Source organism: Miscanthus floridulus, chromosome 18, assembly GCF_019320115.1.
Source record: "Miscanthus floridulus cultivar M001 chromosome 18, ASM1932011v1, whole genome shotgun sequence".
NCBI classification, from domain to species: Eukaryota; Viridiplantae; Streptophyta; class Magnoliopsida; order Poales; family Poaceae; genus Miscanthus; species Miscanthus floridulus.
In genome coordinates this window covers 25,895,202-25,913,762 of record NC_089597.1, presented here as the reverse complement: position 1 = coordinate 25,913,762, position 18,561 = coordinate 25,895,202, and the positions used below count along the sequence as shown (strand labels likewise).

The following is an 18,561-nucleotide window of genomic DNA, read 5'->3' as shown; positions in this document are numbered from 1 at the left end:
ACGATGGATTTGGGTGCCTGTGGAGGACATGGGTGTCTTGGCAGAGCATTCTGGGTTGGCACGTTGCACTCATGCTTCCTGCCAATGATGCACAGCAGCTCCCCCAGCGCTCTGCCCCTTAGCAGCCTGGGAACGGGAACATGGCCCACGTTTAGGTTCCCATGTTCCACTTTCCGTGAACGTCTACGTTCCGGAAACGCGAATGCTCCCGTTCCCACGTTATAAAATGATACCCCAGGTTTTCGTTCCGGAGGAACATGGCTGCTAAGCCCTGCCCACCACGACGCGCTGGCGCCGGTGCTGGTGTGGGAGGCAGCGCAGCGAGCCGAAGGGTGCGCGGGCTGCTACCTGAGCTGCCCGTGCATTCAGGGTTTCAGGCACGGCGCCACACGCGTTGCACGCGGACTTTGCAGCTTTGCCGCTGGCTGGCTATACTACCCGCGGCCCGCCTGACGTGCGCGCGCACGAGCCCGGGGCCAACGCCAAGCGCAGCACCGCCGGCCCCCGGCGGAGGCCGGCGTGAGCGTAGTCGCACCTCGAGGGAAGCAGCGAAAAATCCCCACGCTCAAAAACAAACACGCTGGGAGACGTCCGCAGCATCAACAAAAACGGTCAGACCCAGTGATGAGACGGTGACCGAACACATGACGCGAGTGGTGGCCCTGCGCCGGGCTGGGCTCGCGCCATACGGACGTTTCAGTGACCGAAGAAATGACGCGAACTGCACAGGCTCTAAACCCGTCTAGGCCCCGTTTGGCCGGGCTCCCGTGTGCTCCGGCTTCTACACTGTAGCCGGAGCCGGAGGAGAAAAAAAAACGACTATGTGAGAGAGGAAAAAAAGAGAGAAAACCGGCTCTGATAAACAGTATACGCACAGTACATGAACAGCGTCACGCCTAGGGAGCCGGAGCCGTCCGGAGCTGCATCAAAGGGCAAGTTCACTGATCGAGTCGTCGCGCGGGCGGCAAACAGCGACCCCACATCACACGATGCCACTAGTCGGTTGTCCTGCCGCGGCGGCAGCTAGCGCCGGCCTTTCCACAACGGGGCTCGATTTCTCACTGGTCTCACTCATAACCCTAATAAACAACATAATAATATAAACGGCGACAAATCTGCCACCTCGAGGCTGCACTCCAGTGGCCATGCCCTCGCGACCCATGTGGTTAAACCAAACCCTAGTTGCATGGTTGCTGAGTTGGAACACCCTATTTTATGTGTTTTTTTTCCATGCCCTAGTTGCATTTGTGACGCCCACTATGTTCGTTCGTTCGACCCAGGCCGACCAATGAGGCCGTGTTATTCCTCTCCACGGCCGGGACGTGAGACGGCATAAGCCATGTTTGTCACGGCTAGCTCCTGCCTCGTCTATATAGCCAAGGCCACGGCGCCAAGCGGCATGGGCATCGATCGATCTCACGAGCCTTTGTTAATTGTTATCTTATCCCTGAGGCTAGCTAGCTACGAACGACTACGACGACGCCATGTTCAGAGATGTCCTGAAACCAACGGCCACCGCCAGCAGGTGCAGCCACAGGGCTCCAGATCATGCACTCCCCTTCACTCCGCCAAATGCCATCAAGGTATCATGCAGTGATGATGATGCAAATAAACCTGTTGTTTAACCTTGTCTTTGTCAGCTATGTATGTATATTTAGGCTGTACTCCTAGCTAGTATTCCTGCACTGCACATGGCTGCGTGGCAAAAAAAAAGAGCTTCAAGCCTGTCAGTTCTGAAACTCCCTGTTACCAGATGAACGAGTGCATGCAGGATGCATTCCACACACTGGAGATACTAGTATATACATCTATAGTACGTAACAGAATAACAAGTAACAACGAGGGGCCGTACCATCCTACTGCACAATTTAGCAATATTCCAATATATTCCTTGAACAACAGTAACTTGGATCTTTGCGTATTGCAAGGTGGTGTTCTATTAATTTAGATTAAAAAAAACATAATAATTTCTCGTCGGTTTAGGTGCCACCATCTCCTGGATTGAAGAAGCAGGCCCTCCTCATACAGGGAATGTCGCAAACTCTGAAGTCAGTCTCTTCAAATCTCCTTGAGCAATTCATAGACAGGGCTTACAGATTCTCTGAGCAGCCTTCTCTGAATGAGGTAAGAATGTAAAGATGCATGATTTTATTTGCTATTTTAAGTTTCAACTTAAAAATGTTATCATTACTCGTGTCTCGTGGCATTTGGGAAAAAGAAAGAAAGAAAATAAGTGTGAAATTCATAACTGGCCTATAGGCTGCACTGGCTCTTTCCAGCATATTTTTGTTAGTCTGTTTTACTTATGCAGTACTTTCTCCATCTACTGACAGTGTCAAAGGTGCTTCTTTTAATACCCAATATGCAATGTCTATATATGAGCAAATCTTCCCAGCTCTTGACATTACTACTCATGCATATTATTACTCACTACAATTAGACAAATAAAATCGACCAAGTCCTCTACAGGGGAATTTTCGACCTGTCAACGAAATCGACGAGGCAGTTTTACTCAACAATCTTGACGGGGAGGTCCCTGGAGATTTTCCTGAGGGTGTCTACATCAGAAATGGTGAGCTATACACTTAAGCCATGTAAAATACAGTATGAATTACTCCTCACAGTTGCATCGATGGGTTCCACATTCAAAACACAAAACCTGTAAAATGTTTAGGAAGCTATCATCCAAGTAACTGATGTATAATTTTTGGACCTGCGTCGAAACTCAAAGGGAATATCCATGTCTTGATGTATTGTACTACTTTAATTAACAGGTCCGAACCCTCTCAACCCAACACAGACAATCGCAGATTCCATATTTGGTTCAACATCATACATGTATTATGAAGGTCATGGCATGTTACATGCTGTGTATTTTAACAAGAGCAGTCTAGGAGAATGGAAGATATCGTACAGGAACAAGTATGTGAACTCAGACACCTTTCAGTTGGAGAGAAAAAAAAATCAAGTGGCTTTTGTGCCATCTGCTGATGGACAGCCCTATGCAACACTAGTTGCATTTCTTCTTAATATTGTAAGTCTTACAGAACTTGACGGTAAAGGGTAAATTCAATTTTAATTGGTAAACTTAGTTGTGATAAACACTAATTTCTATGTCAGATATTCCAGTGCATTTTGTTTTCTTGGAAATTATAATCTAATGAAGAAAGGATGACACAGTATGAGTAGAAGATAATCTGCTTCATTAATCTTTTAGAACTCAGAAAGCGAATGATGGAACTCTTTATTTGTAGATGTAATTGCTATATCGGTTCTTCTGCAATGCTGACAGAAGTTTTATGCATGGCGTAGTTGAGATTTGGAAAGGCTGTGAAGGATAGCGCAAATACTAACATATTTGAGCACGCTGGACGAGCTTTTGCTATCACGGAGAACCATCTGCCTTACGAAATCGACATCAATAATCTCAACACACTAGTACTTTATAACATCAATGGAGCTTGGAACCAACCTTTCACTAGTCATCCAAAGGTATGAAATGGCAGCTGTCAATTATTTCTCCTACAAACTCCTTGCAAAGAAAGAAAAAATTGAGTTCATTAATTCTAACCTTCATTTAATAAGCACAAGTTCACACTATGGTTTACCAATCCACGGGCAAATGATTTTCAACCCACAAGTTCTCACTATGGTTCACAATTTAATAAGCACACAAGAATGGAGCATTTTAAATGCTATTTAGAATGTGCATAGGAACTAACTTATTCAAGATTCTTATTAGATAACTGTAACTCTTCAACAACACATGCTCACATTATGACTTGTTTGTACAGAAAATTCATGGGAGTGGAGAACTGGTGATAATGGGGACAAATACTGAAAAGCCCCACTATGTGCTTGGAGTAATTTCATGTAAGTTGTTGGGAAATGTTAATCAATCCGCCATCTAACAGCTAAAATAATATACATCAAGATAGAAGTAACATTATTTAGGTTAGTAGCTGAATTAACTGATCAAGATAAACCATTCCAAATATGAATGTGAAAAATAAATAAATAGATACATTAATATCAAGTTTTCTTCTCTCTCTGGCATTACCTTAGTTGCTCACTGATAGCATACACCACCAAAATTTGTGAAAGAAAAGAAATGTCTTTCAAATTCTATTACAACTGCATTTAACTATTGATCCCCTTTCACATGAATTAGCTGATGGTGAGAGGCTTGTTCATAAGGCTGATCTCAAATTTGAGGAAGGGAAACTCATTCATGACATTGGAGTAACTAAAAGGTATATGCTTTATTTTTGTTTAGGAGTCATTATAGCTTTCTTTTAAACATCACCTTTTCTTAAACAATTCTTTCATATTATAGGTACAATATTATAATGGACTATCCTCTCAGATTCGACATATCCAGGACATTCTTACGAAAGTCGTGAGTGAACTCCGCATGTATCATCTTTACCGTGGGAATAACCTTTTGGAGGGTATATACACTACAAATTCTGCCATAATAACATGTACATATTTATCTTCAGATTTATTGAAAATGATATGAATGGAAAATCACGTATCGGGGTAATGCCTCGTTTTGGTGATGCTGAGTCCATCATATGGTTTGATGTCGAGAACCACTGCAGTTACCATTTATTTAACTGCTTTGAGGATGGAAATGAGGTAATTCCTACAAAATCTAAACATACCATGAAAAATATACACAAAAAGCATCATGATCCAAACTGCCCATATGAAAACATTCCTCCTTCTATATATGGATGATACTAATAACATGTATCAGGAGTTGTTCATATTTTCCTCTTTTGCTTACTTTGATAAAAAGCCTATTAATAGGTTGTTATCAGAGGATGTCGACTACTTGGTTCTATTATCCCTAGTGGACGCCATAGAGTTGACAAATCAAAATGGTATGGAAGGGCATTTCTCCAACCAGATAAGGATTCAGAAGATTTTGATCCTTCACTAGATGGCACTCTCTTTTCTCGCCCATACGAGTGGAGATTAAATTTGGAAAACGGCAGTGTACATGAAGGTTATATTACCTGTGAGAAGGTTGCAATGGATTTCCCTGTCATTAATGACAAATTTATAGGTATTCAAAACAAATATGGATATGCTCAAGTTGCTGACTCATTAGCCACTAGTAAAACAGGTAACATTCTTACTGTATAGAGTTCTGAAATATTGTAAAATTCTTGTTGTCCAATCTTAGCATACACTTCGTGGCATGTTTTCATGTTGTTCTAAGTTATTTGAATCATCTCTAATGCTGTATGTAATTAGTTCTGTATAATGATACAGGCTTGTTTAAGTTCAAGATGATAGCAAAGCTACACTTCGACCTGCCAGATAAGGTTAGTGGTTATTAGTACCAGATATATATCTGTTAGTACATACTAAAGTATCAGCAAAATCTCCAGGAAAACAAACAATTGATCTCAGTAGAGTACCACGCTTTGCAAGAGAAACAATTCTGCTCTGGAGTTCAGTTTGTTGCAAAGGAAAACGGAATCGATGAAGATGATGGATGGATAGTCACTTATGTCCATGACGAGGGAACAAACGTCTCTCAGGTAGTTAAACTATCTACTTAAAAATCATACAACACTGCATCATCATTTCTATACATTCATTAATTTATCAGATTTCTTGTCTTCTGCAGGTTCATATTATCGATGCAAAGAGATTTTCAGAGGAGCCAGTAGCAAAAATTACTTTGCCTCAGAGAGTTCCATATGGTTTCCATGGGAACTTTTTCTACACAAGTAATCAGAGATGATGCAATGTTTAGGCCTGGTGTATGAATTGTAACAAGCCATTACACTGTTTGAATAAAATATTTCATTTTATGGTTGAAGGATCAATAGACTACTTATTAGGTGCTAAATTAGGAAGGGCATGGATCGATCTATTGATCCCAAGGGTATCCGTTGATCACCCCATGCTCATCCTTAGGTTAAATTAATTACAGCCAGGTTCATGTAGCAACTTCAAGAATGGATCGATAAGTTCAGAGATAATGCTCTGAATCCGTCTATGATTCCCCTTGGTTGATGTAGCACTATTAGTTAATACTCTAAACTGTTTGTCGCTGCCAAACACAAAGCAATCCATGTGCGCGCGTTCCAGTTCTGCCGACTCGATGCCAAATGAGATCACCTAGCAGAGCAGGAGTGAGTATATTCCATCCTCGATATTTCTCACTGGCGTTGCTATCACTCATCGTCACCATCCTAAAGAACAAAACATAGCAGGGACAAATTTAAACCTGCCACCTCGAGGCTGCGTTCCATTGGGCAATGGCCATGCCCTCGCAATCCATGCATGTGTTAAACAAAACCCAAGCTGCATGGTTGCTGAGTCTGAGATGGAACACCAGCACCTACTGCCTATTTTATGTGTTTTATTCCCACACGTCTCCACAAGCCATGTTTGTCACGGCTAGCTCCTGGCGCGCCTTTATAGCCAAGGCCACAGCGCCAAGGCATGGGCACATCACTAGCCATTGTTATCGATCCCTGCGGCTACTAGGCCACCGCCGCCGCCGCCGCCATGTTCAGAGCTGGCCTGAAGCCGACCACCAGCAGGTGCAGGTGCACCCACAGCCACGGGGCTCCAGATCATGCACCCCCCTTCACTCGGCCAAATGCCATCAAGGTATCATGCAGTGATGCAAACCTGTTTCTGATCCTTGTCTTTGTCAGCTATATACTTGTATAGGAGTGGGCTGTATAGTTAGCATTCATGCAGTGCGACAGAGCTGAGTGGCAAAAAGAGCTTTAAGCCTCAGTTCTGAAACTCCGTGTTATCAGATGAATGAGTGCAGGATGCAAATGCATTCAACACACTGCTAGATACTATACTATATACATCTATAGCAACAGAATAACAAGTAACGAGGCCGTACCATTATACAGTTTAGCAATATTCCAATATATATTTATATATAGTTATATATACCTTGAAGGCTTGAATAAGTAACTTGAATCTTTGCGTATTGCAATGTGGTGTTCTATTCATTTAGATAAAAAAATATAATAAGATGGTATATGTACGATAAGAATGCCACAACACTAATTCATGCCGTCGGTTTAGGTGCCACCATCTCCTGGGTTGAAGAAGCAGGCCCTCATACAGGAAATGTCGCAGGCTCTGAAGTCAGTCTCTTCAAATGTCCTTGAGCGATTCATTGACAGAGCTTACACATTCTCTGAGGATCCTTCTCTGAATGAGGTAAAAATGTATGTAAAGATGCAAGATTCAATTTGCTCTTTTTTCTCGCTTGCATTTCTTACTATAACTTTTAGGTTTCAACTTAAAAACAAATGAAATAAGCCTGAAATTAACTAGCCCATGGGTTGCCCTGGCTCTTTCCAGCATATATATTTTTGTTAGTCTGTATTACATATGCAGTACTTTCTCAATCCACTGATAGTGTCAAAGGTACTTTTAATAATGGAAAATGCAAATGTCTATGGGCAAACTTTCCCAGCTCATGATGTTACTGAACTCATATTACCACAATTAGACAAAAACATAAAATCGAGCAAGTCTTCTACAGGGGAATTTTCGACCTGTCAACGAAATCGACGAGGCAGTTTTACTCAACGATCTTGACGGAGAGGTCCCAGGAGATTTTCCTGAGGGTGTCTACATCAGAAATGGTGAGCTCCAGCGTCGCGGCGGCCTCGGAACGGGCCGACCCCGGCTGATACGGCAGGATGGGCGGCGGAGGGCGACCGTAGACCACCTCGAATGGCGTGGCACGCAGGGCCGTGTGGAATGAAGTGTTGTAGCAGTACTCGGCCCAAGACAGCCAATCCACCCATGCGCGCGGACGATCACCTGTGATACATCGAAGATACATGGCGATCACCTTGTTAACCACCTCGGACTGGCCGTTAGTCTGGGGGTGGAAAGCCGTGCTCATGCGCAGCTTGATGCCGGCGCATCGGAAGAGGTCGCGCCAAACATTCCCGGTGAACACCGGTCCCTGTCGCTGACGATGGAGGAGGGGAACCCGTGCAACCGGACGATGCCGTCGAAGAAGGCGCGGGCGACGGACGCGGCGGTGTAGGGGTGGCCGAGCGCGATGAAGTGCGCGTACTTGGAGAAGCGGTCGACCACCGTGAGAATGACGGATTTGCCGCCCATCTTGGGCAACCCCTCGATGAAGTCCATGGAAATGTCCGCCCACAGTTGGGAGGGCACCTCCAGCTGTTGCAGCAGGCCGGCTGGCTGCAACGTCTCCATCTTGTTGCGCTGACAGGTACTGCAACGGCGCACCCAGTCCTGTACCAGCGCACGATCGCCCGGGATGTAGAAGTCGGTGCGCAGGAGGTGGAGCGTCTTTTGGACACCCTCATGGCCGGCCGAGTGAGCCAGTAGCAGCGCCTGTGGGCGCAGGTCGCCGTGGTCGGGGACGAAGATCCTGCTGCCATGTAGCAGCAACCCACCATCCAGGCGCCAGGGGGCAACCAGCGCCCGGCGGCCAGCTGCTGGAGCAGGTGCTGGGCGTCCTCGGCCTCCCTGGTGGCGCGGCGCACGTCGTCGAGGAAGGCGAAAGAGGGGCCCGAGAGAGCACACGCTGCACCCTCCGTGCCCTCAGCCACCCGCTCTGTGTCGCGGCGAGACAAGGCGTCCGCCACGGTGTTGAGGCGGCCGGGACTGTACTCCACCGTGAAGTCGAAGCCGAAGAGTTTGCTGATCCACTGATGCTGAGGCACGGTGGACAAGCGCTGATCCAAGAGAAACTTTAAACTGTAATGGTCAGTGCGAATAAGAAAGTGTTGTCCCAAAAGGTATGGCCGCCAGTGGCACACGGCCTGCACCAAACCGATGAGCTCGCGCTCGTAAGCTGCAAGCTTGAGATGTCGAGCCGCGAACGGGCGGCTAAAGAAGGCGAGAGGTCCGGCGCCCTGGTGAAGGACAGCGCCGAACCCCACACCCGAAGCGTCGCAGTCCACCATGAACAACTTGTCGAAGTCGAGCATCTAGAGCACGGGCCCGGTGGTGAGGGCGCGCTTCAGCGCCTGGAAGGCCTCCGCAGCCTCCGTGTCCCAGTCGAACGCGTCTCGCCGCAAGAGACGCGCCAGGGGAGCCGCGATGAGCCCGAAGTCCCGGATGAACTTCCGGTAGTAGCCCGCCAAGCCCAGGAAGCCACGAAGTCCCCGGGCCGAGCGTGGAGGTGGCCATGCCGCGACTGCGGCCACCTTGTCGGCGTCCATAGCGACGCCGTCAGCGGAGATGACGTGACCCAGGTAACGAGCACTTCGAGCGCTTGAGGTGGAGGTGGTGCACCCGAAGCTCGTTGAGGACGATGGCGATGTGCTGCAGATGCTCCGCCCACGACGAGCTGTAGATGAGAATGTCGTCGAAGAAAACCAGCACAAACCTCCGCAGGTAGGGGCGAAGCACGTCGTTCATCAGCGCCTGGAACGTTGCCGGCGCGTTGGAGAGCCCGAACGGCATGACCAGGAACTCATAGTGGCCATGGTGCGTGCGGAAGGCAGTCTTGGCGATGTCGTCGGGGTGCATCCGCACCTGGTGGTAGCCCGACCGCAAGTCGAGCTTAGTGAAGAAGCGAGCCCCATGGAGCTCGTCCACCACCGGGATCGGGAACTTGTCCTTGGACGTCTTGGCGTTGAGGGCGCGGTAGTCGATGCAGAAACGCCAAGACGCGTCCGCCTTGCGGACCAACAACACCGGTGCGGAGAACGGCGAGGTGCTCGGCCGGATGATGCCCTGGGTGAGCATGGCCTCGCACTGGCGTTCCAGCTCGTCCTTCTGCAGCTGGGGGTAGCGGTACGGTCGGACGGCAACCGGGGCCGTGTCGGGCAGCAGGTGGATGCGGTGGTCGTACGGCCTCGCCGGAGGGAGACCGCGCGGCTCGTCGAAGATGGTCGCGTGCTGCTCGAGGAGATGATCTAGCAGGGGCTGCTGGACGGCGGCGGCAGCTGCCGCAGCCTGCTGGGAAGGCTCGGGTGGGTCAGGGCCGCCCACGCCCTGCCACTGGATCCGGCGTCCGCCACGCCAGAACGCCATGGTCTTGGCCTCCAAATCCCAAGTGATGGGGCCGAGCGTGCGCAGGTAATTGTAGCCGAGGATGAAGTCGAAGCAGCCCAAGTCGATGCCGGCGCACGTGATGGTGAAGGTCTCCCCTTCGATGGTGATGGGACGTTCCAGGCGAGCCCAGCGCAGCGAAGTTTGTCCCCATTGGCCACCGTGACGCGGAGGTGTTCCCCGCCATCCGGAGCGAACCCAAGGCGCCTCATCGTCGCCCCACTGAGAAAATTGTGGGTGGAGCCGGTGTCGAGCAACGCCAGCAGGCGCTCCCCCTTGATCATCACCGGCAACAGCATGGTGTTGGACGTCCGAATGCCTGCAAAAGCATGGAGGGAGACCGCAAAGACATTAGCAAGATCGGCCTCGGGAGCGGCATCTTCCTCCTGCAGAGCCGACGCGACCACATCCTCTTGTGGCGGCGCGGCTTCCTCGATGATGTCGTCAGCTGCCAGGTAGAGGAGGCGCGGGCACACGTGGCCCGGGGCGTAGAGCTCATCGCAATTGTAGCAGAGCCCCTGGCGGCGCCGTTCTTGCTGCTCGACTGGCGTGAGTCGACGGAATGCGCGGCCGCCCGGGGCGCCCGCTCCCGCGGCTGGAGGAAGCGCAGCCAGCCTGGCCCCTGGTGCGCGCGCCGCTGGAAGGCCCGCCCGTTGGACCGGTCAGGCGGCGCGTGCAGGAAGCGCCGGAGGAGTCGCAGCCGCCCGCCGCTCAAATGCGCGGGCGTAGTACATCGCCATCTGCAGGTTCTACGGGCGGTGGATCTCGACATCCACCCTGATGTGCTCCGGTAAGCCGCCGACAAAGAGCTCAGCACGCTGGCGCGTAGAGACGTCCGGTGCGTGACAGGCGAGCGCTTGGAAGCGGTCGGCGAACTCCTGGACGGTCGTGGCGAAGGGCAGCCGCCCGAGCTCAGCCAGCCGACTGCCCTGTAGCGGCGGCCCAAAGCGAAGGCGACATAAGTTGCGGAAACGCTCCCACGTCGGCATGCCTTCGTCCTGCTCCAAGGCGTAGTACCAAGTCTGTGCACCCCCGCGGAGATGGTAGGACGCAAGCCAGGTACGGTTGGTCGTCGGCGTGCGCTGGCCGCGAAAGAACTGGTCGCACTGGTTCAACCAATTCAGCGGATCAACGGTGCCGTCGTATGTTGGGAACTCGAGCTTGTAGAACTTGGCCTGCGGATCATAGCCGAACGGCGGCTGGCTACCATGGCTGCCATAGTTGGAGGCGCCGAATGGCGGCTGGCCGCCATGGTTGGATGCGACGCCACCATCGTTTGGGACGCCCCCGTAGGCAGCCCCCCCCCCCCCCGTACGCGTCCGGAACTGGCGGCGCTGAAGGGTGGGACGATGGCATGCTGCTGCCGTGGAACAGCGGCCCGTTGGTGCCACCATAGAGGACCCCCGGGGCCGGAGCACCCCCGTAGGAGGACCCGACGCCGGCGGAGGACGGTGGTGGTGGAAGCCATGGCTGCGTCGTGGAGGATGAATAGGCCAGCGGTGCCGCGAACAGCTAGGGCGGCAGCGGGGACAGGGAGTGCGGGAACTGAATTTGTTGGATCGGCACCCCACCCGATGGGTTCGGCACGGACGGGCGTGGTGATGATCCGTGCACTTCGGGCGGCATGCCGTACTGGGGCACCATCCCTGACGTAGCGATTGCGGGGGACGGCGGCGGCGGCAGTTGTTGCTGCGGCGGCCGTGGTGGGAGTTGCGGTTGGGGAGACGGCTGCACGTGATTTGATCCGCCCAGGAAGGCGCGAATCTCGCCCACCGCGCGGCCCAGATCGAGGATGGCTTGCGTGACTTCCTCGGGCGTGAGGACGGCCGGCCCGCCGGTGGCAGCGGGCGCCCCTGCGGAGCCTAGCGGCATCGGGGACGATGGGATCATGGCGTTGGTGGTAGGGGGTGGTAGCGGCACGGAGGTGGACGGCAGCGGAACGGAGGTGGACGAAGAGGTGGGCAGAGGGAGCGACATCGAACCAGAGATCTCTGATACCAGGTTGATAGGCAGCTGCTCTCTGTGCCTTGTCGATCGGAGGTTGTAGCTGTGAGAGATCGGTGGTCGGGGCTTGAACGTCGTACGACGGCGAGGCGCCGTGATTGCACGACGAGAGAGAGAGAGAGATGACGGCTAGGGTTCTGGAACTCCCGGCTCCCAGAGGGAAGCCGAGTAATGTGATTACTCTTTGCTTAATTCTGTCCACGGGAATTACAACTCCTATATATGGCTAATTGCTCTACTAATTATGGAAATAAACAATTAAAGATAAATATGGGCTTTTAGCCCCTAGCTCCTGCGCCTCATCTACCCACTAATGGGCCTCCTCCTGGCATATTGGATGCCGGTCATAACAGAATTACTCTTTGCAGCTGATTCAATTTGGTTCCAGATTCACATCACACTACATTTAAAATGTTTAGGAAGCTATCTTCCAAGTAACTGTATAACTTTTGGATAAGCTGCACTTAAAAGAGAGTATCCATACCTTGATGACTTGATTGATGTATTGAACTACTTCAACAGGTCCCAACCCTCTCAACCCAACACAGACAATCGCAGATTCCATATTTGGTTCAACATCATATATGTATTATGAAGGTCATGGAATGTTACATGCTGTGTACTTTAACAAGAGCAGTCTAGGAGAATGGAAGATATCGTACAGGAACAAGTACGTGAACTCAGACACCTTTCAGTTGGAAACAAAAAAGAGTGATGTGGCTTTTGTGCCATCTGCTGATGGACAACCCTATGCAACACTAGCTGCATTTCTTCTTAATATTGTAAGTCTTACAGAACTTGACAGTAAAAATAATAACCAAGGGTAAAATTAATTTTAATTGGTAAAGCTAGTTATGAATTATGATAAAGACTAATTTCTATGTCAGTTATTCCAGCATATTTTTTGGGTGATCATAATCTCATGAAGAATGGATGTTATAGTGTAGAATAAGATAACCCGCTTCATTTTTAATCTTTTAGAACCCAGAAAGTGAACGGCGGAACTCTTTATTTGTAGATATAATTGCTATATTGCTTCTTCGGCAATACTGACAGAATTTTTATGGCGTAGTTGAGATTTGGAAAGGCTGTGAAGGATAGCGCAAATACTAGCATATTTGAGCACGCTGGACGAGCTTTTGCTGTCTCGGAGCACCATCTGCCTTACGAAATCAACATCAATAATCTCGACACACTAGGACCTTATAGCATCAATGGAGCTTGGAACCAACCTTTCACTAGTCATCCGAAGGTACGAAATACCAGCTGCAATTATTGCTCCTACAAACTCCTTGAGAAAAAAATAAGGGGGAGACTTTGTTCTAACCTTCATTTTAGGATCGTTTACAGTCCACGGGCAAATAATTTTCAACCCACAAGTTCACACTATGGTTCACAATTTAATAAGCACGCAAGAACGGAGCATTTTTAATGTTATTAAGAATATGCATAATATATGAACTAAATTATTCAAGATTCTTATTAGGTAACTACAACTCTTCAACAAAACATGCTCACATAATTGACCTGTTTGTACAGAAAATTCATGGGAGTGGAGAACTGGTGATAATGGGGACAAATAGTGAAAAGCCTCACTATGTGCTTGGAGTAATTTCATGTAAGTTGGGAAATGTAAATCAGTCCATCTACAAGCAAAATAATACATTACAATAGAAGTACTAGTATTTAGGTGTAACTACTGTTTAAAAACACAATAAATTTATTTAACAGCCTACTAGTAGCTGCATTAACTGATCAAGATAAATCATTCCAAATATGAATGTGAAAAAAAATAAATGGACATTGATATCATATATTCATCTATCTCTGGCATTATTAGCACTATCTCAGTTGCTTACTGATACATACACCACCAAAATTTTGCAAGAAAAAATGCCTTTCAAGTTCTATTGCAACTGTATTTAACTATGGATGCCCTTTCACATGAATAAGCTGATGATGAGAGGCTTGTTCATAAGGCTGATCTCAAATTTGAGAAGGGAAATTCATTCATGACATTGGAGTAACTAAAAGGTATATGTTTTATTTTGTTTAGGAGTCATTTTAGCTTTCTTTTAAACATATCTTTTTTCGTAAACAATTATTTCATGTATACGTACAATATTATAATGGACTATCCTCTCAGATTCGGCATATCCAGGACATTCTTATAAAAGCCGTGAGTGAACACCTCATGTATCATGTATGCTGTGGGAACCACCTTTTGGGGGTACACTACAGATTCTGCCATAATAATGTGCACATATTTATCTTCAGATTTATTGAAAATGATATGAATGGAAAATCACGTATCGGGGTAATGCCTCGTTTTGGTGATGCTGAGTCTATCATATGGTTTGATGTCGAGAACCACTGCAGTTACCATTTATTTAACTGCTTTGAGGATGGAAATGAGGTAATTCCTACAAAATCCAAGTATACCATGACAAATATACATAAGAAGCATCATAATCTAAACTCCCATACGAAAATATTCCTTCTATGGATGATATTAATAACGTGTATCAGGAGTTGTTCATATTTTCCTCTTTTATCTACTTTGACCAAAAGCCTATGAACAGGTTGTTATCAGAGGCTGTCGACTACTTGGTTCTATTATCCCTAGTGGATGCCATAGAGTTGACAAGTCGAAATGGTATGGAAGGGCATTTCTCCAACCAGATAAAGATTCAGAAGATTTTGATCCTTCACTAGATGGCACTCTCTTTTCTCGCCCATATGAGTGGAGATTAAATTTGGAAAATGGCAGTGTACATGAAGGTTATATTACCAGTGAGAAAGTTGCAATGGATTTCCCTGTCATTAATGACAAATTTATAGGTATTCAAAACAAGTATGGATATGCTCAAGTTGCTGACTCATTAGCAACCAGTAAAACAGGTAACATACTTACTGTAGATAGTTCTGAAATATTGTTAAGTTGTTCTTGTTGTCAATCTTAGCATGCACTTCATGGCATGTGTTCATGTTGTTTTAAGTTACTTGAATCATCTTGAATGTTGTATGTAATTAGTTCTGTGTAATGATACAGGCTTGTTTAAGTTCAAAATGATAGCAAAGCTACACTTCGACATGCCAAATAAGATTAATGACTATTAGTATTGTACAAAGTACCAGATATATATTTATTAGTACAAACTAAAGTATCAGAAAAATCTCCAGGAAAACAGAGAATTGATCTCAGTGGAGTACCACACTTTGAAAGAGAAACAATTCTGCTCTGGAGTTCAGTTTGTTGCAAAGAAAAACGGAATCGACGAAGATGATGGATGGGTAGTCACTTATGTTCATGATGAGGAAACAAACATCTCTCAGGTAGTTAAAATGTCTACTTAAAAAGCATGCTACATTGTATCATTATTTCCATGCATTCCTTAATTTATCAGATTTCTTGTCTTCTGTAGCAAAAATTACTTTGCCTCAGAGAGTGTTAGGAAATAGAATATCCCCTGCTAATTATGGATATCATAGACATAATTAGCAGCTGTAAATCAGGGATCAGTTGCTATAGTTAGCTGATGTAAATCAGGGAGATTACCCCCTGCCTTGTAAAGCAAGGCCAGCCGGCCATATAATAGAAGGCGCCCCCTCACATTGAAGTGTGGCCAATTGCCCCAAACTCTATTCTTCTACATGGTATCAGAGAACCGGGCCTTGATCTGATTTCCCACCTCCCACGCCGCCCCTCCTCCTTCTCTTCCCATGGGAACTGCCTCAGACCTCACCTCTGCCACCAGCGGCACCCTAGGGGCTACTTCTGCCCCGACCATCTGCCCCTTTGCCACTATCAATGTCAAGCTGCACGTCCCCATGGTCCTCGAGTTGAAGCCCTCCAACTTCACCAAGTGGTCGATGGCTTTCCGCGCCATGTGCGGGAAGTTTGGCCTACTGCAACACCTCGACACTGCCTCCCCTGCGCGCCCCACCGACGAAGCATGGCAGCAGGTTGACTTCTGCGTCCGCGGATGGATGTACAGCACCGCCTCCGACTCAGTCCTCAACCTCGCCATGACCAACACTCAGCAGACGGCATGCGCGCTGTGGCAGGCCATCGACGACGTGTTCCAGGCGAACAAAGCGCCTCGTGCCATCTTCCTCAATCACGAGTTCCACTCGATGATTCAAGGGGATTCCTCCATCGACGACTACTGCGTCCGCATGAAGGCGAAGGCCGACGAACTGCGTGACGTTGGCCAGACCGTCCTCGAGAGCACCCTCGTCCTCAACCTTCTGCGCGGCCTCAACGAGGTCTACTCTACGGTCGCCGACAACATCGCCGGGCAACAGCCCCTCACCTTCTCCTCCGCTCGCCATCAGCTTCTCCTCAAGGAACTGCGGCTGCAGAATGACGAGAAGGTACGTGCTGCCTCGGCGCTCTTCACTGCTGCCTCCTTTCCTGCTAGTGGCCAGCAGCAGCAGCAGCAGGACAACCGGCGCCCCAACAGCAAGAAGGGCGGCCAGCAGCCCTCCACCTCTGGCGGCCACAACCCCAACCGGCGCCTACCCTGGGGCTTTAACCCCTGGACCGGCGAACGCGTGGCTCTTGGTGAGCGGGTCACCCCTCCTGGACAACGCCGCCATAGTGGCTTCGGCGGGTCTGGTGGCCCCAACGCCCAGTCTGGGCGCCAGCAGGGCCTCCTCGGGCCTGCTCCCCAGGCACACACAGCCTTCGCTCCTGCGGCAACCTCCGGCAACTCCAGCAGCTCCACCTGGGATGCAGCCGGCCTCATCGCCACCCTACAGGCCATGAACATGCAGGGCACCTCACCCTGGGTCGTCGATTCCGGCGCCTCAACACATATGACGTCCTTGGATGGTATGATTACCCAGCACCTACCCCCTTCCATCTCCTCAATAACAGTAGGTAATGGCACTACCATTCCAGTCACGTCTAGAGGTCACTCCGTCCTACCCACTCCCACATCTAATTTTATTCTTAAAAATATCCTTGTCGCACCATCTATAGTTCGTAACCTGCTCTCTGTTCGTCAATTCACTCGCGACAATAGCTGTTCATTTGAATTTGACGCTCATGGTTTTTCTATCAAGGATCTCCGAACGGGACGCGTGACTCTCCGCTGTAACAGCGACGGGGACCTCTACACCATGCCCGTCTCCACCCCTGTCGCCCTCTTGGCTGCTTCATCGACCCTATGGCATCAACGTCTCGGTCATCCATCACCTGCTGCCTTAGCGCACCTTAATAAAATTCATGCTGTTGCCTGTAAAACAGTAGATCGCTCCCTCTGCCATTCATGTCAGTTAGGCAAGCACACACGTCTACCTTTCAGTTCTTCGCATTCCACAACTCATGCGCCCTTTGAACTCGTTCACTGTGATGTATGGACATCACCTATCAACAGTCTGTCTGGTTTTTCCTACTATTTGGTGTGTCTGGATGATTACAGTCATTTTTGTTGGGTTTTTCCTCTCCGCAAAAAGTCCGATGTTCACCAACATTTAGTTGACCTCGCTGCCCTCGCCCAAACTCAGTTCAGCCTACCTATCAAATGTGTTCAGGCTGATAATGGCACTGAATTCCTTAACACCACCACCACCCAATTCCTTGCCGCTCGCGGCACTGCCCTCCGCCTCTCCTGCCCCTACACATCCCCCCAAAACGGCAAGGCCGAACGTATAATCCGCACCCTTAATAATTCCGTTCGCACCATGCTCCTCCATGCCTCCCTGCCACCCACCTACTGGGCCGAGGCCCTCCTGACAGCATGCTACCTACTTAACCGACGTCCATCCTCCTCCATCCAGCATGCCGTTCCCTTCACTCGCCTGCATAAACAGCCACCCACCTACAACCATATGCGTGTCTTTGGGTGCCTCTGTTACCCAAATCTGCAGGCCACTTCCAAACACAAGCTCGCACCTCGCTCCGCGGCATGCGTCTTCCTTGGATATCCACCCTCTCACAAAGGGTACCGCTGCCTCGACCTCTCGACCCGTCGCATAATCATCTCCCGTCATGTCATCTTCGACGAGTCCACGTTTCCCTTTACAGCAACCCCAGCCGCCCCATCCCCCACCTCCCTAGATTTCCTCTTAGACGACGATATGGTTTCGGTGCCCTGTCCTACTGTTATTGCAGGTGGAACTCCTCCCTCGACGCCCGTGGTCGCTCCATCCATCTCGGATGTCGAGCAGCCGCACACCGACGCCGCACCTACATCACCAGCAGCCGGATCAGCTTCTCCGGCACCGGGCGGGCGCCCTCCTGTGGTTCCCTTTCCACGGGTCTACGTCCGACGCCCCCGCGCGGCGTCCGCCCCTGCCCCGTCACCGGCTGCCCCGGCGCCTCCAGTTGCGCCGGCACCGCCTCCGGTTGCACCGGCGCCACCCGCGCCTTCGACAACACCGCCACCTCCGCCGCGGGTCACGCGCACCATGACTGGTGTCATCCCTCGCGTCAGCTATGAAGGGCTGACGGCCACATCATCCTCGACCTCGCCTCTCCCGACGAACTATCGCAGCGCGTTGGCC

At 49.4% G+C, this 18,561-nt stretch overlaps 2 protein-coding genes and 1 pseudogene across 2 annotated transcripts; 2 read left to right on the top strand and 1 right to left on the bottom strand.

Annotated features, from left to right (window-relative positions):
• The first annotated feature begins 1,484 nt into the window (after positions 1-1,484).
• LOC136523531 (carotenoid 9,10(9',10')-cleavage dioxygenase 1-like) lies at positions 1,485-5,761 on the top strand (annotated as a pseudogene).
• Positions 5,762-7,324: 1,563 nt separating this feature from the next.
• LOC136521997 (carotenoid 9,10(9',10')-cleavage dioxygenase 1-like) lies at positions 7,325-15,257 on the top strand. Its single transcript, XM_066515782.1, has 4 exons — positions 7,325-7,646; positions 12,571-14,464; positions 14,631-14,949; positions 15,101-15,257. The coding sequence occupies exons 2-4, from the start codon at positions 14,243-14,245 to the stop codon at positions 15,166-15,168; spliced, it is 609 nt and encodes a 202-aa protein (XP_066371879.1). The 5' UTR covers positions 7,325-7,646; positions 12,571-14,242; the 3' UTR covers positions 15,169-15,257.
• LOC136523530 (SH3 domain-containing protein C23A1.17-like) lies at positions 11,557-12,021 on the bottom strand. The gene has a single exon (XM_066517186.1). The coding sequence runs from the start codon at positions 12,019-12,021 to the stop codon at positions 11,557-11,559; it is 465 nt and encodes a 154-aa protein (XP_066373283.1).
• Positions 15,258-18,561: the final 3,304 nt, after the last annotated feature.

Coding starts and splice junctions, on each gene's coding strand:
- LOC136521997 (XM_066515782.1), top strand. CDS start 14,243: ATGTATCATGTATGCTGTGGGAACCACCTTTTGGGGGTACACTACAGA. Junction 14,465..14,630: donor GCTTTGAGGATGGAAATGAG/GTAATTCCTACA, acceptor GCCTATGAACAG/GTTGTTATCAGAGGCTGTCG. Junction 14,950..15,100: donor ATTAGCAACCAGTAAAACAG/GTAACATACTTA, acceptor GTAATGATACAG/GCTTGTTTAAGTTCAAAATG.
- LOC136523530 (XM_066517186.1), bottom strand. CDS start 12,021: ATGTCGCTCCCTCTGCCCACCTCTTCGTCCACCTCCGTTCCGCTGCCG.